Below are 22,276 nucleotides of genomic sequence, written 5' to 3'. Positions count from 1 at the left end.
CTACAAAGTGAGTCTAGGACAGCCAGCGCTATACACAGAGAAACTCTGTCTCAAAACAAAAACAAACAAACAACAACAAAAATGAAAGCCAAAAAGAAAAAAAAAAAAAAGCATGTTAAAAATAAGACAAGTTAAAATTCGTGCTATAATGGAATGTCTGACTTCAGGGCCACATGTTTGTTTTTTTTTTTTTTTTTTTAAATTCTAGCCATCAAGGCTCTCCCAGTTGTGTCTGTGAGTAAAACAAGTCAACTCCTTAGGGAAGGGGACAAGTTTACAGTGACATGTACCATAAAAGACGTGTCTACTTCCGTGGGCTCCATGTGGATAACTCAGGTGAGAGAACTCCTTTCGTTCCTATCACTGTGTTGCTGTCTGTGTGGGAGATCACACAGATTCCTACAAAACTGGCCTCCTCAGATGGTTCTGATATGGCTTGTTAGCAGCTGGCTGACAGCGCATTCACGCGATGTCTGCTTGTACCTATGACAACACACGTGTTCATTATTAGTGGCAAATAACTGCCGAGTTGTCACTACGGTTTGAGAAAAGAGGGCATCAGCATCACGTTATGACTTACCACTGTTTGTCCATTTGAAATGATTTTAGTAAGGAAGCTAAAAGACAAACCCGAACAAACGAATAGCTGTATAGCCTTCAGGTGAAACTATTGTCTACTTAGGGCACATGATAGAAAGAGTTGTGAGCACCCCTCCCCCCTCTCCTTTAGTGAGGAATGAATGGTGTCATGTATGCCCCAACACAGCTCTTCTGATCCCCACAGAATGGCCAGGTCATCTGGGAGATGGGGTTCTCTTTTTTTGTGCAGCTTGTATTTTCCCCTGTGAGGCTGGTTACCTGAGATTAAGTTGCTAATGGTTTTCCGTTTGTTTTTTGTTGCAATTAATAAAATGGTTATCTTTAATGTGAAACATTTGGACGTGTTTATGTTCTCATTCAGTTGACAAATATCTATCTAATGTCAGATACTGTGTTGGGCATATCTTAAATAAATTTTAGCCAGACTATCTCCCCCGCCCCCATCTCTTTTTGTTGCGTTGCTAAAACTTGAACCCAAAGACATTATGCCTGTGTAACCAATATTAGACAGTTTTATTTGGATATTTTCTTTCTTTCTTTTGTCTCAAATACTCAATAACAAGGTTTCAGAACTCTTAATTTTCCATTAAAATTCCCATTGACTGTGTTTTCTTTCTATTTTTAAGTACTTTTAGTGAGGCGATTCCCTAATCATAACTAGTTCCTCTTTATTTCACATGTGGGAATGTGAAATGGGAAAAAGCGAAATACATTTCACTGCTCCTCTTCCTCCTCCTCTTGGCCGGTGTTCAGCATCAGCAATTTCATGCCTGCATAAAGAATTCTGTGTTCAAGGCATAACCATGGTGAGCCCCATAATGACGGCATTTGTGCAGATCTTGATGGATGATATCTTTCTTGGTCTATGAAGCCTGCCACTGGCCTTGGAGAATGGATTGCACTAGAGACCCACGGCTCAGAGAAACAAGTTTTGGTTTTCAGACCATCTAATGTAATACAAATAATAGCTTCTGTATGGATTTTGGCCTAACCTTACAGAGCACAATCCCTTATTAATTGGCTTTCTATAATCCTCGATTTCAGATGAGAGAACAATTTAGACTCTGTGTGTGTGTACTTGAGCCGGTGTATACTTGAAAATTAGCCCTTTTAAGATGAGAAATTCAATTGCCCCAAGCAGTTTTGTTGTGAACCACGTTTCCCAGGAGCCCTGCATGCCATTCCCAATTAACCCACTGGCGATGGCAGCTAAACCTTTAGTATTAGAAAGTCTTCAGGGAGATCCCAGTGTGTGCCTCCAAGGGTTAAAGAAAACCAAATCATGTGCAGACAGCATGCAATGTGTGACTTGCAGATGGGACTCTTGGCTCTCCGCCAGGGTTCACCATGAATCTTTTATTGATCCTTTGGCATAATTTGGAATGCTGTTAGCACTATCAGATTATTTTAAAAGTCCATTAGTGTTTGGTCTTGACCATTTAGAGGAAGTTTCACTCATGAGAAACTGAGGCCAGTCTTAAGTGTTGTGATTATTTGTTTAGGGTTGCAAGTCTTGGGTTTTATACAAGGCATGTTCATGCTGGCTCTTCCGATGCTCCCAAATACTAACGTTCCTGTTCCCTTTCAATGCTGAGTTCGGTGGTGTCGGCATGCTAAATTATGATCTTTGACCTTGGGGGTTGCTTGAACATCATTTTTGACCAAGCTATTTTGTTCTGCACCGACCATCTCAGAGTTTGTGCTTGGCGCCCTGTTGGGGTCTCTCTGGCTCTAGGAGGAGGTGGTGTCCCATCTGTTCTTTATCACTGTGGCTATGGAGAGAAGTCAGAAACAGTGGCCTGAAGGCCAGCAGGAGAGGATGTCGCATGTCGTTCGCTTTGGTTTGGTAGTGATCCTATGCACTGAAATGGGAGATTTCTACCACTTAGAAACACCTCACAGAAGGGATGGCTTGGGATCTGCAGGGAACCATATTGGGAAGGCATTTAAAGCCCTGTTTGTTAATTCACACTCTGTGGAAACAAAGGCCAAGGCCAGGTGGGTCTTTGACTTGATCAAGAGCTCACAGCTCATTAATTGCCAAACTGATTCTCTTGCTTTTAACGAGTCTGGGGCCATCAGCTTTTATGTATGCTTATTTAAGTGTATCAGGATTCCAGACCCTGTGGGCTGAGTGTTAGCTGGAGAGCAGAGCTCTTGCTTTGCCTGTGTGAGGCCTTCAGTTCCCAGCCCTGAAAAGAAAATTTTAAACTGTAATTATATGAGGAAAAAAGAGAAAGGCATTGTCTACATAGCTAGCAATGCTGTATATATAATAGAAATGTAAGGCAAGATTCACGGGCCATTTAAATTTTTCTGATAAGGACATTCCAAAAACAAGTGGTTTTAATGACCTTTTTGACCCAGTAATGTGAAATAGTATTATTTCCTACTAAAATTAACAAAGAAGTTATTAATAATGTATTTTGCATCTTATAATTCTAAGTAGTCATAATCTAGGATATATTTTATGCGGACTCAAAACTACATTCTGAAGCATTTGAAGTACTCCATGGTCACAAGTGGCTAGTCCTTCTTACTGCCAGGTCGCCCATATGTTTTCCATGTTTCTCTTTTCCCCATGTGCACGCATTAGCACCTAAGATGGATGCTTTGTTTGTGATAGATTCCTCTCTGTTGTAACCCAAGCTCCTCTTGAACCTATAGCTTTCTGACCTTCTCTGCTCCCAGGTGTGAGCATTACCTATGTGAGCGACCTTGTCTCCTTTTTTGCTAAGTAATAGAAACATTTCTCTCATTTCCTGCAAGTCATAATCTTTATTGCAACATTTACCTGATGGATATTCTTGTCCTCACTGCAGTCAGTATCATGGAATTTTCCTTAGGCACAGATGTTCTGAGGGTCTCAGTGTCCTGCCAAGCTCCTTTCCAGCACTGTCACCATTACCAGCACCTGGCTGCTGGGTTCATGCTGCTGGGGCAATATAGCTGGCCATTGCCCTTGGTCTTTGCCAGTATCCGCTCCTGCTTGCTTGCTGTAATCGAGGTTGTTGTTTTCCTGACTGTAATGGGAAAGTGTGCACACAGCAGGAAATTTGGAAGACGCAGAATGCAGAGTTAGACTTCTTTGAATGTTTTCAGTAGAGCTGCCTATATTGAAGTTTTCCCCATGATATTTCCTTTGCAAATATCTCTCCATGTCTGGTCTGCAGATAGATCACAAGAGTCACACAAGGGCAGTGCCACGGTCCTTTCCTGTCAGCTTGCCCAAATGCTTTGTGATATGGTCTTGTATGTGTCATGGGCCTCATCCCTTGAGTAGTTGAGAAAATCCTACTGAGATGATAAATGTGACGGTGAACTCCAAGTCAGTTACACATATTCTGATTCTGATTTTGTTTTTGAAAGATGCTAAATATTAATTTAAAAGGTTATATATTTCCTTTCAGTCCTTAGATGCACCCATAAAAAGGGTAGAGGGATGGTGGCTGGGGACATGGCCCAGTTACAGAATGCTGGCCTGGCATGACGAAACCCTGGGTTCAATGCACAGGACACCGTAAACCAGGCCTGATGGTGGCATGTGCCTGTGTTCCCTGCCCAGGTAGCTCAGAAGTTCAAGGTCATTCTCTTACAACGGTAATTAAAATTTACCCTAGTTTACATGGAGATCCTGTCTCACAAAACAAACAGAAAATGTTAATATGACATAAGTGTGCTGACTCATCATGAAAAATCAGTATTCTGTAATATTCTGTAGTGACTACCAAAATTTAATACAGCAGAGAACTTAGAATGACTTTCCCATTTTTTTTCCAATCATTCATAATGACTATCTTTCAATATAATCCTGTGATATGAAGGGTTCCAGTGACAGGCTTGTCGTGACACTTTTTTTTTATCCCCCTCAGTAGCGTATAACGAATGCTAATATGGAGAAGCTAATTGCCGCTATTTTTAATTTAGGAAAGATCCTGAATATAAATCATATGGTAATCTTTGATTTTTTTTTCCCCTTCCCTTCTGAAATCCTCAGACTAAAGCACAGGAAAAACGTAACAGCTGGCATCGGGGGGACTTTGACTACGAACGCCAGGAGACGCTGACTATCAGCTCAGCAAGAGTTAATGATTCTGGAGTGTTCATGTGTTATGCCAATAATAGTTTTGGATCAGCAAATGTCACAACAACCTTGAAAGTAGTAGGTAAATATCTCTATGGAATGTATAAATTACCAGCAATAGGGAAAAGAGAAATTACTAGATAATTTTCTTTTTATGCAAATGGGATTCTAGGAACCGGTTCTTAGAAGGTGTTATCACCAAATGAATGAATGAGTGAATGAATGAATGGTATCCTTGGAGGAGCTTGTTGCCAACACAACACAAAACCAGATCCTACCAGCTTACCCAAAAGACAGTGGCGACCTGTTACTCTGCTCCTACCTTCCCTTCCCCCTCAAGCAAAGCATACACTCAGTTTCCCCTCACGTTTCAGTCCTAGCCAAGTGGTTCAAGTTTGGAAATGATCATAGATGTTCTTTGTCAGGCCTCAGAGATGAGTAGAGGAGCCTGAGTAGTTCTCTGTCTTCTGGCACGTTATTTTTCAGTTGTCAGTTCCTTTGTGGTCTATGCTGAATTGAGCTTCTCTGGCCTCTTGGCTCTTCTCCCTTTCTGAGGGAGAGGCAGCATGTAGTAGGTTCCTTTTTTATGTTTTTAATTTATCTCAAAAAATTTATTTTTGAGATAAATTAAATGAAATATTTATTTCATTCCTAGTTTTTTGTTGTTTTGGGGTTTTTGTTTTCTGGATGTTGTTTGAGTTCACCTATTTTTTTTTTTTTTTAAGATACCATTCCATCTTTATTGTAATCGACACATAAAATTATATATATTTTCATGCCTCTTTAATGCAACCATTTTCTTGGTGCTTGCTTTTGATAACACTCATGTAGAATGATGAAACTCATCTTTGAAGTAGTAATAAAGCAATGCCATGTTTGTTTTGTCTCTCCCCCACCCTAGATTTCAGTGATTTATGGAACAGAGCTCTGTGATCCCCCCCCCCCCTTTTCTGGTAGTAACATCATAAAAATTTGGTATTTCTGCCCAAGTTCTAATGAAAAGTCTCTCAACACAGAGAAGACACTTCGCTTATAATTATATAGTCATCACACAGAAAGTGTACTTCTCTGTCCCCAACTGTGATCGTGAGCCATTTATTACTTTGAATAGAAGGCTATGCTTTTAAAATATTAAACTCCATAAGCACTAATTTGCTAAGTTGATTAGAGAGCATGTTGATATATCCTCTTCAGCTCCAGAAAGCAATTAGTAAGGATGTTTTGAGCATATTGTTGTATGTAATCGGATTTTAAAAAATCCATTCATCAGTTTCCAAGAATTAGAAATGTGTGACTGGAAAGCCCTGTGGCTGTGAAATCCGAATCTGGTTTTATTGAGGGTCAAGAGCAGGCTGTGGTGGGACAGGAACAGGAAGAGACAAAGACAGGGTAATTCTGTAGGGACTAGGAGTGGGTTCAGATTCAACCCACAGGGATGGGGGAGAGAATTAGACTTTGGGACTATGCTGATTTTGTTTTTTTTTTTTTATGGTTTAGAATTGTGTACAAGGCGCATAGCATGATGTTACAGGGATGCATACAGACCGTAAAAACATTACTATAGTAGAGTAAATAAATATATCCACCATCTCCTACAGTTTGGTTGTTTTTGTGTGGGTGTGTTTGTAAGCATGAGTGTGCATGCTTGTGCAAGAGCAGATAGAATCTGACCTGGTTTGGGGGTTAGGGTTCTGCTACTTCTCTTTCTATCGTACCCCAGTTTTTTTCTCTGCATTTCCTCTCAGAAGAAGTAGCCGCCAGCCTCCACAGCATTGGAGATAGAGAAAAGGCAGATTTTATTAGAGTGTGAGGCATAGAGTTTGAACCTTATTAAGAGTTAACAGATCACCAATTTCTTGATGCAGAAGCACTTGAAAACATTAAACTTTTATGTTACAGCAATTTGGTTAGGGTTCCTTTTTTTTTTTTTTTTTTTTTTTTTAATGTTATGGCACCTAAGAGAGTCTTAGCAATTCTTACATTATAGGAATTTAAAGCCTTGTTGTTTCACCATGTAGCATAACCCTATGATATTGTCAGCCTTTCTTACTATGACAGAAAGCCTGACAAACGGTTTAAGGGGGGAAAGGTTTTCCTCAGCTCTTGGTTCTGAGTCTGTAGACTTGAGACAGGCTGGAACATCACAGGAGGAGCAGGTGGCGGAAGAAAGACGTCCGTCTGCCTTACGGACGCCCAGAAGCAGAGAGCAAGCCTAGAAAGGCCAGGCACAAGACAGAGTTTTTAGAGGCATACCCCCAGAGGCCCATGTCCTTCAAAAATCCACCCCCACGATGGATATCCACTGATGAACTTAGAACCCTCATGACCCAGTTACTTCCCACAAGCCCCGTTTGCTAGCAACCAAGCCTTTAACACTTGTGTTCTTCATAGTTAAATCCTAACACCTACGGAGCAAGGTTAGACTCCAGGAAACTGAGGACTGCTTCCATAGTTTATTGGTAGTAGCCATGGCATTTCTCCCATCGTGGAGGATCTGAATATATGACCTTGGGTAGCAATACTGATTCTTTTAACACAGCAAGATTTAGCAAACAGCAAAAGCCCCCTCCTTGTCATGAAGAGCGGCAGGAATTATGTCCTTAGTATGTTAGGAAAGGGCCAGTTCCAAGCCTTTATTTTGGATGATTTTTTTTTTTTTTCATTTCTTACTGAAAATAATCCCTTCCAGATAGGCTCATTATCTAAGAAGACACTACTACACTAGATTGCATTTTTGACTTTGAACCATTAGGCAGCCAGAGGGCATTAAAAAAAAAATAAAAAACTGCAATGACAGCCTCTTGTGCATGCATAGATAATGGCAAAGTTAGTGAAAGTTTACAATTAATTTTAAGCATTTGAAATTGAAATAGAAAAAAATTTAAACTCTAACTTGATGTAGCTATTTTTTTAAAGATTTGAGTATTTTGCTTTTATTTTTGTATATGAGTTTTCAATTATACATACAATTTTATTCATAGTCTTATTTTTCCTCACTTAAAATGTATACAGCCTCTAAAAAAAGAGACCATTCTTGGCTTCTCTTAGACCCATGTTCAATGCTAGACTTCGCCTATATGGCTTTGGATCCAAATATAAATCATTGATTTCATCTATAAATTAAAGATTTACAAGTATTACCTATAAATTAGTTATCATTAAATCTCTAATGTAGGGCTGGGAGATGGCTTAGTGGGGTAAGAACACTTGTTCCGCAAACCAGAGGAACTGAGTTCAAATCCTCAGCACTGACATAAAAAACAAAACAAAACAAAACAAAACAAAACCCAAGCATGGCTGTGTGTGACTATAAATAACCTCCATACTTAGGAGAGAGATGGTAGGCAGATCCGGAGAGCTCCCTGGCCAGCCACTTGCTGAAATGGTTAGTTTTTGACTCAGTGAAAGACCCCTGGAGTCCCGCTCTAGGCTGACAGGAGATTCCGTTCTACACTCTTTTTTTTTTTTTTTTTTTTTGGTTTTTGAGACGGGGTTTCTCTGTGTAGCCCTGGCTCTCCTGGAACTTGATCTGTAGACCAGGCTGGCCTTGAACTCTGCCTCCAGAGTACTGGGATTGAAGGTGTGCATCACCACCGCCCCGCTGGTCTCCGCACTCTTAATGTGCACGTACCATATACACAGACAGCAAACACAACACACACACATGCACAGAAAAGCCCTAAAACCTGTTTTTCATCTATACATGAGAGGCTACAGCTCTATGTTCCAGAAGCATTGTAAGCATAAATGTCATAATTATTAAATAAAAATGTGGGCTGAAGGGCCCGAGGCCCATCTTGGCACATTTTAAAGTGTCCCCTAAATGGTGGCTATAAGAATAAAATCAGCAATTAGCTTATTGCTCTTTCTCAAGCTCACTCTTGGATTATTACACAACCATTTCTAAGGCGGCGTTATTTACTTCGCCAGTGGTCTGTCGTTTCGAGAGTTATTGTAACCTGTCCAGAGAGTACTCTGTGCATCCATAACCCATTTTAAGAAGAGCCCTCGAGTGGAAATTATAGGATTTAGACTTAAAAATAGATAATTTAAAAAAAGAAGAATCTCGATCGCTAACTGGTTTCTGAGAAGAAGCGTGCCAGTTTGTCGTGTGCGGCTCTTCGTGCCACTTCGAGCACACTCGAGATCCCTGTGGGTTTATTTTAAATTAGTTTTGCTATTTTTAATAAATGGAAAGTGCCATCCATGGTTTAATTACCAGTTTAGCTAAACATTCTTTCTCCCGTTACCTTCATTCAAATTTACCCTTTAAGATATTTTCCTTTTGTCGCTTCCAAAAAGCACCCATCCCTGTCCACCCCCTCTCTGCTTTTCATGTGTCATCTGTTGTCTGATTGATGGCCTGTGGTGTGAAGGGTGATATGAAGGGTCATGCACGTGGTATGAAGGGTCAATGCTCATTTTCTTCAAATAATTTTTTTTTTTTTTTGCAGCATTTTTATCACATATGAGAGCTTATTCTCTTGACTCAGTAGCATTTTCTTCCTACATTTGTAATTCTTCTGGGTTTAGGTAGGGGCTATTTAGCAACATATCTTGAACTTGAGCCTCCTAGCGTGCAGACAAGTGGATGGAGAAGACCTTTTAGGGAATTGCCAGTGAGGCAGCAGCCCACAGGGCAGGATTTAGTGTGTGCCCTGCCTCACCCAGGACGCCATGAAGCACAAGGGAGGGTAACGCAGGGCTCACGGCGCATCCTCTCACCTGTTGCCCGTCAACGCTGGAGGTCTTCACTTTTGTGACTCTGAAGTGACGTGTGTGCTCTTGTCGGTTGCCAATATTGATTGCCGCCTTATTTTATCACGCTTAGATAAAGGGTTCATTAACATCTTCCCCGTGAAGAACACCACGGTGTCTGTCAACGATGGAGAAAACGTAGATCTGGTGGTGGAGTATGAGGCCTACCCCAAACCTGAACACCAGCAGTGGATCTACATGAACAGGACCTCCACCAACAAGGGGGAAGATTATCTGAAAGCCGATAACGAAAGCAACATCAGGTAAGAAAGGGACCTGTGCCCTTTTCCCCCGCCATCCTTCCCGGGTCGGCTTCTGGTGACCCAGCAGTGCCTGGGAAGGTGCCAGTTGAGGAAGTACACCCAGGGCTACCTCTGTGCCCTCAGCCAACAGTCCCATTTTGCTGTGGGTTCAGAAGGTTCATGCCTCAGATGCAAATGTATGCTGACTCGATTTCTCATTTGGGAAGTGGGGGTTGACTTTTCTCTTAGTTTTAATGGTAATCTAAAGCAATGACTAGCATATCTTCAGGACATAATAATTCTCCTTAGAAAGACAGGGAGGTTGGGATTGTTACTACATTATTAAAACTCTGGCAACTGTGGATCGTTAAGCTTCAGGCCAGGCGATTGATTTTTTTTTTTTTTTTTAAATCAGAATCTCTTACTAGATCGTCAAAACATTGTAATTACAATAGTAGCTGTAATAATACCTTATGTGCTTTTAATTGTTAGCACATATACCTTACACAAACCAGCATAAAGCCTTAGCTCTTAATTTTTTTTTTTTCATTTAATTTGCTATTGTGTGGGGGTATGTGATGATGCAGGGATGTGATGTCATGTATCCCAGAGTGCATGGGAAGGTCAGAAGACAACCTTTGGGAGTCGGTGCTCTCTTTCACCTTTATGTGCAGTCCAGGGGTCAAACTTGGGGGACTTGCACTGAAGGTATCTTTAGCATCTCACTGACCCTGTAGCACTCTTAATTTCCTCCATCTTTTTGGCAGAGGAAGCCAAGGCACAGAAGGGTGAGGTGATGTGACCTAGATCAGATGACGAGTAAGGAGCTGGTAGCTGGATAGAGTTCATGTTATTCCATTCAGGAGCTGCTGACTATTGCATAAACACAAGCGAGGACTGATAGGCTAGCCTGGATTATTGAGGGTTGGGCTGAAGAGGGTGGGTATGGCTTGTACCCAGGTAGGAGAGGAGTGGCCGAGGTGAGGCGCTTCTTAGGTTGGGCTCTTGCATGCCAGCTGAGTAAGGACCTTGAGGAACTCTACGCTGAGCCTCTGTACCTGCCTACTCAAGGTGACCCTTGGGTGAAGGTTATAGATATGAAGTGTCCTGAACTGTACCCACAACAGGGGCCTGTGGGGACAGCCCTAGAGGAGGCACAGGACTGAGGCACCGGCACAAGAGGCTGAGATTAGAAAGTTTGATCTAGTAGCAGGTGATTGAATCTGAGCAGGCTGTCAGACCACTGAGTGTGGCGAGTTGGCCATGGCCAGCCCAGTGGATTTGTCCATCTAGATCTTGCACTAGCTTAAGCATTACACGGAGTTCCTTCCTCACAACCGCCCTGTAGATCTCTGGGCAGAGCAGATACTTGAATTAACAAATACTGCCGGGGCCTCTGGGGAAAAAAGTCTGGGAGTAAAAGGAAAGCCAAGAATAGTGTTATTGACAGAAGCAAGGAAGGGTGATAGTGGATAGAGGTGGAGACTTCATGATTATGTGGATCCCAAGGGCCTAAGAGTTGATGTGAAGATCGAAGATGAGCCAGGCTAGGTGGCGCATGCCTGTAATCCCAACACTCAGGGAGGCAGAGGCAGGTGGATCACTGTAAGTTCAAAGCCAGACTGGTCTATAAAGTGAGTCCAGGACACCCAAGGCTGCAAAGAGAAACCCTGTCTTGAAAAAGAAAAAGAAAATCAAGGCTGTGTGCAGGCTCCTGAGCTAGGGTTTCCCAGGACAGAGTACAGGGTATGCCTACAGTATGGGCAGAGGAGGAAGTGGTCATGAGGGTGGCCTGGGACAGTGGCCCCAAAGGTGCGGCTAGCCTATTTGTGTCACATGCAGGCCTTTGTCCCAAATAGAGTGACTCTGTGTGTGTATTCATGCCTGTGTCTAGTGTGTGTGGCATGCCTGTATACATGCCCATCTTGTTAACACTGAATTAAGTGATTCTTTGGTATTTCCCTCCCCACATAGGCACTCTTTCCAGGTAGGAGCAGGGACAGAGAATTGCACTCTAGGACAGACTCCACAGGGGGTTGACTTACTGTCCTTCCTTTGTAGATACGTGAACGAACTTCATCTGACCAGACTGAAAGACACAGAAGGGGGTACTTACACCTTCCTGGTGTCCAACTCGGATGACAGTGCTTCCGTGACATTTAATGTTTTCGTGAACAGTAAGTAAATCGCAGGACCCCTTATCTTTTTATTTGGTGTTATTGCACGCTGCAGCCCATGCGTATAACAGCTGCAGAGCTGCGTTCCTTGTGTGCTATGTAAATAATGTTTCATGATAATTTTGACCTTAACAAAGACCTCGTGGTTTGGTGGCTGGAAGAGAAACCGACTCCCTGTCCTACATTTCAGTGGCCACATGACCTTGTAGAAGTGCTGTGAATATCTGAGGGCTGCCTTTGAAGCAAACAGGGGCCAAAGAGGCTGAGATTAGCAGCTGTTTAAGAGAAACTGTATTATTATTGATCGTTGGACTGGAGAGCCAGATGTTGAATAGGAGCTGGTGTTTGCCATTGGGTGGGAGAGAGATACTGTTAATCCCTAACAAGAATTTCCTCTTCTCCAGCACTTTCTCTCTTCAGCCTGTGATATACTGTTTGTGTCCAAGGCTGTTCTCCCACTATGATCAATGGGATATTGACCCAGCTCTCAACGGGTCGCTCCTCAGTACTTTAGGAGTGCTGGGAGAGCAAGCAGCCACTGGTTTGGTGGTGGTGGTAGGGCAGTTGTCTGTAGTCATGGGAACCTCAAAACCCCAATACTGAAGTCCTGCACTGCTATGGTTCTTTGAGGGAATTATCTCTGCAGAGGCAGAGGCCATGCAGGCAGGAGGAGTCAACCTTTGCTGCAGCTTCTGCCAAGTGCAGGCCTCTCCTTGGCTCTGTTCTGGGTCCAGCCTGCACTGACAAGGAGTGGTGGACACCATTATATCTACCTGAGTATTCCAGAAGACAGCCCAGTGACTAACTGTTAGGGTGTGTGTGATCTGGGAAGACAGTGGAGCATTCCTGTGTTAGTTACTTGTTGCCGAAAGAGAATGATACACCAGCAGCTAGAGAAAAGGGCTTTTTTGATTCTTGCTTGCAGGAAATAATAGCTCATCTCGGCAGGGAGGGCATGGCTTTGGGGTTTGGTCTGTGGCAGTAGGTGTTTACAACTTCACCTTATAACTAATCAGGAAGTCCAGGCTGGAAGCCAGGCTCCAACCCTCAGTGGCCTGCCTCAGTGACCTCTGCTATTCATGCTTCCTGCCCTGTAGGTTCCTGGATGCCACCACCAGGGAGGATCAAGCATCCAAATGCATGCACCTGTAGGGATATTTCAGCTCAAACCAGAATAATTCCCTAACAAGAACAACTTAGGAACTGGGCTATAAGGGGTGGGGTTGGGGGTAGGGGAGAAGATCTTCCCTCCCCTGGAGCAGCCTACCTGCTGTGGTTTCACCTCTATTTTTCCCATTTGTCCCTGCCCTGCTCTGGTAGCAGGTTGGGAGTGGTCAGATCTATTTGTGAATGAAAAAGAGCAGCTGGTAAAGCACTACTCTGGACGCTTTTTCACTGCAGTCTAGAGTGCTTGGCTGTATCAGCACGTCTAGAATTGTGCTTCCCTTGTTAAGAGGGTGTATCAGTCAAAGTTCTCTAAAGGAACACACGCACACACGCTTAGATCGCCTTACAGAATGTTGTCGGTGTGGTCCAGCAGTGGCCGTCTCATTCCGTTGGCCAGGCCGACTGTCTCGGCAGTTCTACCCTGATCAGGGCCAGGAGGAGCCCCAGAGAGCCCTGGTCTTCAGTCTACATTGGAATCCTGAAGGAGACCCAGATTTTGGGTGGGTTTTCCTGCTTCAAATAATCTGATCAAGGAACTCCCTCAAGACCAGCCTGGTCTTGACAGTGAGACCCTGTCTCAATCGGGAGAAGTGTCACATGCCAATAATTAAGGTTGGTTGGTTTTGGTTTTTTGAGTCAGGGTTTCTCTGTGTAGCCTTGGATGCCTGGACTGGCTTTGCAGACCAGGCTGGTCTCGAGCTTAATTAAGTACTTTTGTGTTGCTGACTTTTTAATCTACTGATGTATCATGTATGTCCTTAAGAGGAGGGCAGGGTGTAGGGTGGAGCCAGTGGTCCCAAACTCTGGAACACAGAGTGACACCCTTCCAAAGGAAGTGTTAATTAATATTTCTGTTCCTGAGAACAGTTTTGATTATTTGGTATCTCATTGGCCTTCAATTCAAATATTTCTAGATTAATTCAGATGTTAATCAAGGGAGCTTAATATATTACACATAGGCAAAATTACCTACTTCTGAAAACCTTAATATTCAACTAATTTAAGAGACGACCATAGGCAAATCAGTATCTTTGCAAGCATAATGTGCAAACTGTTCATGCAAAAACTTGATTCTGAGTGTAGTAGGCCTCTCTCACCTACCTGCTCCAAGACCCTCAATCCACTGCAGGTCTGTATTCCCAGAAAATATAGTAAGAGCCAGTTTCTAGAAAGTCAAAACAAAGAAACAGGTAGATAGTACATAAGGCTTTGTTAAGTTTCACGGGTATAGGAAATAGTCCGCCACATTATTCTTCGAAGTGCCACATGTGTGTTCCTGTGCCTTTCTCCTTGGGGACCATGGAAGCACCTCATAGCTGAGTACACTCCCTGGAACCCACCAAGAAGCTCATCATGCCACTCTTTGCTTGGGCCTCTGGACCAGAGGGGAATTTAGATGTCCCTTTTCCCCTCCTTTCCAAGCGTGGCATCTGCCACTTGGACATGAGACACTGACCCTTTCTCCCCTTGACTTAGGAAGTTGTCTTTCTCCCCGGCTGGGTCAGTTACAGTCATGTCTGCGGAACACCACTCAGTTACAAAGTGATCTTCCCCTGCCAGGAGGGACCTCTTCTGTAGTCTAGGGGTCTGAGCTCCATCAGGCACCTTACCATCGACGGAATGCCTGTCTCATCACTCTGGGAGGACTGGAGTCTCTGCACTCTGAGGTTAAGCTTTTCAGGAAGCCTTTTCATTCATGTCAGCTTCTTGGAAATGCTAAGTTGACAAAAGCCATTCACTTCTCTCACAGGGCACAGTTGGATTTACAAATGGCTTTGACAGTGAGCATATTTGTTCAAACTGTCCATCTCTTGTGAGGCATGTCCCAAATGCTCTGTACTATTATATTTTGACAGTATAATGGATCAGGTTTCTCTTTTATTTTTTAATTTTTTTTTTTTTTTTTTTTTTTTTTTTTTTTTTTTTTTTTTTTTTTTGCATTGACATAAATTTAAGGGCTGGGGGTGTGGTTTAGTTGGTAGAATGCTTGCCTGTCTTGGTTCCGGTCCCTAGCATTGCATAAAACCAAACCAAAGCATGGTTTATATACCAAGGCAGGAGGGTCAGAAATCCAAGGACATTCTGAGCTACTTGGTGCGTTGAGGCCAGCCTGAGCCATGTTTGAACCCGTCTCCAACAAACAATGAAACAAAACTGTTTTAAAATCAAAACCTTGGGAATCATTGTGTTCATTTTGACATCATAGGGTACCGGTGACAGTTATGGGTAATTCTATGCATAGTTTATTCTGTAAATAAGCTTAGCCTCCAGGGGAAAGGAATTATGCACTGCAAAAATTAGAATTAATAAAAGTCAAGATAATAAATGCACTGGGTTAGCAGAGAAATTCAGGTTACTTAGTGACACTGATGCATAATTGCTTACTAGAGTTGGTGCTAAGAAATGCTAATGCAAAGTCCTTGATTTGGAATGGCCTAAATGCTTGAAAGTCTCAGCATAGTGTGGGGGTGGGTGGCTAATTTCTTATATGGAGGAGACTTGGAGTTTCCATTAAAATAAACCAAAGCCCCACCCCACCCCATTCCCATTGATTTGTATGACTATAATTCCTCTTGGGAGTGCTTATCCAAGGTACAGAGATGTCAAATTCTTAGTTCTGACGAGTTTAGTGCCCTTGGGGGAAAGACAGTGATGTATTTCTTTTGCATATGAAAAGTAGGGGAAAACATATAATTGTAAAACTCCAAACGGTACTCCAATGTGCTTTCTCCATTAGGCACTACTCTTCCCCAGAATCTCAATAATCAAAAACAAAACAAAAAACTCATTGGCTGCTGTATGGCAGCCTGCCCTGCTTATTGGAAGCCTCTGGTTGTGGTTCCCACCCAGGTCAGACAGTTAGAATGTTGGTCAGACCCAAAATCAAAGGCCAGGTGCGTACTTTAACTTCAACGTACTCACTTGGCACTTGGGCTTTTTCTCTCATTCCAGTCTGTTGTTGGTTTGTTTGTTTTGTTTTGTTTTGTTTTTGGACAAAGGATAGACTTTCTAGTGGATTCCCAAGGGGCAATCAGCAAATTAAATCTCTTTATAACTTTATTTTGACTTTCAACCTCATATCCATATCCAAGTGAGTCCAGGATTATTCACATCATTATTGAAGGAGATGACACTTGTAGTTTATAGCGTTAGTTATCTTTAAATCTCTGAATTGTCTTAAATCTTGAGGAAGCATCTGATAGCATGGGCAGACCAGCTTTAGGAATTATAAAATGGGGTATGAAAGGGTCATTAGTAGCCTTTCCTCCATTCTTAAAGGTGTGACCTTCAGTGACAGACCCCAGCCGTTAAGGAGGGCTGCTGAGGCAGGGGACAGGAAGGGCTCACCTTCCTCGTGCTGCCTCCATAGAGCTGACTGGTGTTAAGCCTGGAGTCCCCAGTGATGGCTGTATCCACAGGACAATGACTGTCAGTGCCGCCATCTATGGAAGGGTGCTAACAGGGCACCGGGATACCCAATACTGGATTATTTCTAAATCACTGCATCCAGTCATTAACATCCTGCTTGGTGCTCACATGATTATTTATAGACCCTGCAGTATACCAAAAATCAGCCAGAGTAATAAATCACCTGGAATGAAGGTTCTTGATGAGAAAGTTCCCCTTTGACCACATTTGCAAAGTCCGGACTGCCTTTGATTTATTTTGGGTCATTGATAGATAAATCCGGTTACAGATGGCTAGAGCCTTGCAAGGTGGAAGCTGCTGTATGGGGAACAGCCTGCTTGTAGCCCATTTGCCAACAGTGAAGGTGGACCTGTCAAGCCAGCCATGTAGATGGCTTCCGACCACCTGCCAGCCATCTGGGTTGTCCACCTGGCTGAAATCTAAGGGTCCTTTACCAGAGTGAAGACAAGAATGGCCGCCTGCCTCCAAGGGCTGCTCAGTTTGGGAGCTTGGAGTGAGCCTGCCCTTGAAGACCCTCATGGACAATGACAGCAAACTAGAACTCTTTGCATAACTGGAGATACTCTCCCACCTCATTGTCTGTCTTTCCTCCTCCTCTTCATTGATTTCAGATGCTGGGGCCAGACCCTAAGGTCTCTGCATACCCCGTACTGCTGAGCCACACTCCCAGCACCCCTGTTTTCTATTAAGAAGGACAGGGCTGTAAGATTTTCTAAACAAGTGAGTGTCCAACCTGTCATGTTTGAAAAACCCCAGTGCGTTTCTCTATGGGGCTTTGTATTAAAAGGCTTTGGCCTTCAAGTGCTTCTATGAGGCTTGGTCCTGGCGGAAGTAGTTGGGATTCCGAGACAGTAAGGAGAGTGGTGCTTTGTGGGCGTCCTTACGATCTCCGTGCTTCTCAGAAGCTGTGGGGCTTCCACGGCCACGGGGACGTAATCCTACTCCATGAGGCTCTTCTTCAAGGGCAGACTCCAAGCCCCTACCCTGAGCAGACCTGAAGGCAGGCCGCCATTCTTCTTTTCACACTGGCAAAGGACCCTGAGACTCCAGCCAGGTGGGTAACCCAGATGGCTGGTAGTGGTCTGAAGTGATCTACATGACTGGCTTGACAGGTTTGTCCTCATTGTTGGCTGCAGGCAGGCTGTCATGCAGATTTGGTTGGATGGAGCCTTTGGGTGTCTTTTTAAATTCAAGTTTTTTCTTACCTTACAAGTTATGCTGAAGCAAAAATGGAAAGCAAATTTTGTGTTTATACTGTTTAAAAAGTTTTTGTTTGGACATTTTACTGCTTCCCATTGCTAATACCCCTCATTTTTTATCTTCTTCAAGACTCTGTGTGAGAGAGAGAGAGAAAGAGAGAGAGGCAGGCTCACAGCTGGATGTTCTCACAGCACATCCAGGTTTGGTTCTCAGCACTTACGTGGTGGCTCACAAACCATCCATTACTCCAGTTTCAAGGGCTCTGATGCTCTCTTCTGACCTGCACAGGCACACACTTTGTACACATACATACATACATACATACATACATACATACATACATACATGTAGGCAAAACAGTCATATGTATAAAATAAATACATCTTAACAGAAGTGGGGTTGTGTTCTTTCATAGCCTAGCTTTTCGGTGTTGAGTACAGATGTATTGAGAATATCTTTCCAAGTCATAGAATTCTCTCCCACAGCCTCCCTTCAGTATCTCTTTGTGCAGATCTTTCATAATCCCGTTAAGCCCACATCTCATACAGTTTTGAGGCATTATGAAGTAAGACAGAGTTCTAAGATGATGTGACTGAGTTTTAAAAGAAAGCTGTCAGGAGTTTATAATTGCCGGGTTTAATCTTGAGTGAATGACCTTGCCTAAGTGCCTGGAAGTTACGAAGTCGCCATCTGTCATTATGTTTCATTCACACTCTTGTGTCTTCCACACGCTGCCAGTTCTCAGGACCGTTCTAAAGGTTATTCCAAAGAATAACTCTCAGGTTGTGTTAGTATTTTACTTAATCTATGTAAAAATAGTTGCCAGTCTTTTCACATTAATCCGTTTGTAGACTCTGTACATTTATTTGAGATCTGGTAGGACCGGAGTCTGTCTTTATTGCCTCTTAAACTCAGACTGAGGATCGTTTTGTTGCGACTTTTTTTTACCAGTTGTTTTGTATTGTGCTCTAGCACTCACACACGTGCCACAGTGTGAATGTGACGGTCAGAGGACAATTTAAGGGAGTCGGTTCTCCTTCCGCCTTGTGGGTCCGGGGGATTGGACTCTGTTGCCAGGTTTGGGGGCAAGTCCTTTACCCACTGAGCCCTTGATGTGACATTATATCTCTTCATAGAAAGAGAATCTCTAGACACTAGAAGGGCCGTAGACATTGAAATAGAAAGGAATCAAAAAGATAGGGAAACTAGCTGTTACCGTAGAACTCAGATCTCTTTATAACTCTGAAAAAAGACAGCAATAAACCTACTTCTAAACATCTCTCTGTGTCCCAAGGCTGCCGTCATTACTCCTTCATATCCCATAAGATAATTTGTCAAGTGGGCTGTGCCACTAACTGGACCGTGTATTTGAATTCAGTCACCTGCCTTGTTCCCTGGGGGCTCCGTTGCCCATGTGGTTTGTGTGGTCTAGCCATTGTTTTTTTTTTGTTTGTTTGTTTTTGTTTTTTTTTTTTAATTAAATGGCAGAAAAGCAGAGAAGTGGGTTCAGTGTGCCACTGCAAACTCTGATGAAGTTGCTTGCCCTGACTCTTCCTGACAACAGCATGAGTAGTCTTTTTATATTGTGGGCCTTCTGTTGTGTGGAAATTTCCTTTCCATTTGAGCCAGGTGTGTTTTTACATCAAATTAGCCCCGTTCGTTTATAAATGTATGCAGGGTCGCCTCTAATTCAGTGGGGAATTTAAATTAATCCAAGAATAGGTACATAATTTTTCTGTGGGCACTATGTCAATATCCTCCGAATTATGTGGCAAAATAAATTGCCTGCTTTGCAGGGTAAGAAAATAACATCTCAACCTGTGCCCGTGCACCTTGGCGGCCTGCACAGCTGCGCCGTGTTGGGTGCTCTGGTCCCCTGCTCACATCTGGGCTACGCCACACTGAGGCTCCTATGAATCAAGCTTAAGGAGCCTGAGGAAAGAAGGCTTTCTGCAAATAGGGACATTATGTGGGGATTTCCATCTTGAAGCTAGGAGGTTGGTCTTGTTTGTTTGCTTTCTGAATCGTATAGGTGGCGTAGACATGCTGGCACACAAGTGTGCGTGTAGAGGTCCTGTTTCATGTCTTTTGTGATCCTATTCTACTTTATGTGTTAAAGCAGTGGTTTTCAACTTGTGAGTTGCACCCCCTTTGGGGCGGCTCCCCATATCTGATAGCTACATTGTAATTCATAACAGTAGCAAGATTACAGTTATGAAGGAGCAGTGAAATTTATGGCTGGGCTCACTACACGAGGACCTGTTTTAAAGGGTCACAGCGTTAGGAAGGTTGAGGACCGCTGTGTTAAAGCAAGGTCTCTCGCTTGACCCTTGAGCTCGCTGACTCAGCTGGTGTAGGAGGCAGCCTGCTAGCTCTGCTAGCTCTGGGGATGCCGTGTCTTGGCTTCCAAGCACTGAGATTATAGGGGGCCCAAAGTACCCCACCTGATGTTTAAGAGTAGATGCTGGGGATCCCAGCTCGAGCACAGTTCCTTACTCTTACCCCGGCAAGCCCCAGCCCCTAGAGGCTCTACCCGATTGCTCTTTAGAACGGGGATTCAGAAAACTGTACCTGTGGGTTTGAGCAGCCAACAAATTAAGAAAAATTATTTTAAGTAGTTTTAAAAAAGGTCAGAAGATTTTTTAAATATAAGAATAAAACTCACAATCTAGTTGGGAATATTGCTTCATGAAAGTGGCATTTTGTTGTTGGAATGGGGTCTGTATTTAAAATGCATAGTTAGAGGGGCTGGAGAGATGGCTCAATGGTTAAGAGCACTGTGTGCTCTTCCAAAGGACCCAGGTTCAATTCCCAGTACTCGCATGGCAGCTCACATCTTAGGGATCTGATACCTTCACACTAATGCACATAAAATAAAAATTAAATAAATTAAAAAAATAGTTAGAGTTGTTATTTGTACTTTGGACAAATTTACTTTTTAAAATGCCTATTTGGGGGTTGCTGGTGTGTGCGGATTTGTTTGTAGAGTTTGCTTAGCATGCATGGAGGTGCCCTGGTTTGATCCCCAACATAAATGAGCTTGATAGCATACTCCTGTATTTTCAGCACTCTGAAGATGGAGGCAGGAGGCTCAGAGGTCATCCTTGGCTACATAGGGAGTTTGAAGTTACCCTGGACTAATAATGAGACTCTGTCTGATACACCCATTTGCCACTTTTAGATATCCGTAAGAAGGGATAAGAGGCAATATGTTTCCAAAGTTTCTATTCTGAGGATTTCTGTAACACGCGCCTGTAACAATTCTTTTAATTTTTTTTAAATGGTTTATATTCCTGTTTGAGCTGGCTTATGTTCCCTCCCATTATAACAGTCTTGTAGCAGAAATGTAGCCTCTTTCCAGACCCCTGACAAATTGTTCAAAATGCCCTTTCTGCCCCAGCAAACCCAGAGTTATAAGAACAGAAAGTCATCCTTTTGACCACCCTCCATTTGGTCTTTTATTATTTGGAGACCCACGACTGTGTCCCCTCTCCTGCTGATTATAGAGTACAGGCAAATTGCACTCAGCGTGGGAGCTGGTTAAGGTGGGCGGGGCCAGAGAAGAACTCCATTCTGAAGCACTGCCCTGCAGGACATAGATGGAAGGCTTCTCTCCTGCCAGCTTCAGAGGCCTGGAGCCTCCCAAGGTTCACCGCCAGCTCTTGCTATGTGTATCTTATTCTTAAAATTATTTTTGTTCCTGCATTCTACCTGGCCCTGATGTTGGCGAGAAGAATATTTTTCAAGATCAATCAGTGGGGTAAATCAGTGTTTATGATTTTAATTGCACAGACAACAAATTCTTACAGTTACTGCCTACCAGCCCATCAGTGTTGTTGGGAACACTGGGCTGTCTTAAGTCTATGATGCTTTTCGAGTGGAAAGGGCTAGTTAAAAAAAAAAAATACCTGCATAGGAAGCATGTAGCTTAGACACTTCTTAAGCTTATCAAAAACCCCAACTTGGGAGGAATTAGACTGTGTGTCATTTGATATCCTACTTATTTCAGGATGTCTGAGAAACCACAGCTCTGACTTAACCTGGAGAATTGCAGAGTTATGTATCTGTAGCAGTGAAATGCATATTTAATGCCATACACGGTGCATTGAGCCACTTATAAAATGCAGATAAGCTCAGATTTTCATTTTAGGAATCAGTTCTACCTAGTTCATTCTTTATGCATTAAACGTTTTCCTAATACAACCTGCCATGGACAGCCTACGCCGGACCAGTGTGACTTAGCCTTCTCAGAATGAGGTATCACACCACCAGGATTGGGGACAGGGCTGGGACGAAGATTAAGGGAGAGAGCAAAACTGTAGGAGGCACTTCCTCATAGGGACCCATAGGCGCCGGTGGTGACGCTGTACTGTCACCTGTAGGCTGCTTCTCTAGCCCTCTACACCAAAAACCCAAGGGCTGGGTCAGACCTGTAGCTTATAGAAGCTGGGAGGTGGGGTGTTTTTGTGGCCGGGCAAGAATCTTCGTCTAGTGTCTCAGAAGGTCTAATGCGTTTCTGAGGTTTAGGACCCTCTGAAGCCCAACAGGACAAGCAATTCATCTAGCCTCGGGTTATGACCAACCTGGGATAGTAGCTTAAAAACAAAACATAATTAACC

The 22,276-nt window shown here is 43.2% G+C and overlaps 1 protein-coding gene across 2 annotated transcripts in view; it reads left to right on the top strand.

Annotated features, from left to right (window-relative positions):
• Kit (KIT proto-oncogene, receptor tyrosine kinase) overlaps positions 1-22,276 on the top strand; it is a 78,798-nt gene that overhangs the window by 37,243 nt on the left and 19,279 nt on the right. For both annotated transcript variants that reach the window (XM_055629419.1, XM_055629418.1), the window contains exons 4-7: positions 209-336; positions 4,598-4,766; positions 9,516-9,705; positions 11,746-11,861. In XM_055629419.1, the coding sequence (XP_055485394.1) occupies positions 209-336; positions 4,598-4,766; positions 9,516-9,705; positions 11,746-11,861 (603 nt within the window). The remainder of the gene's footprint in view (positions 1-208; positions 337-4,597; positions 4,767-9,515; positions 9,706-11,745; positions 11,862-22,276) is intronic.

The sequence above is a fragment of the Psammomys obesus genome, unplaced genomic scaffold (assembly GCF_907164565.1).
Source record: "Psammomys obesus unplaced genomic scaffold, mPsaObe1.curated_primary_1811, whole genome shotgun sequence".
In the NCBI taxonomy this organism is placed as follows: domain Eukaryota; kingdom Metazoa; phylum Chordata; class Mammalia; order Rodentia; family Muridae; genus Psammomys; species Psammomys obesus.
The sequence above is the reverse complement of the archived record's forward strand: the minus strand, read 5'-3'. Positions and strand labels throughout refer to the sequence as shown.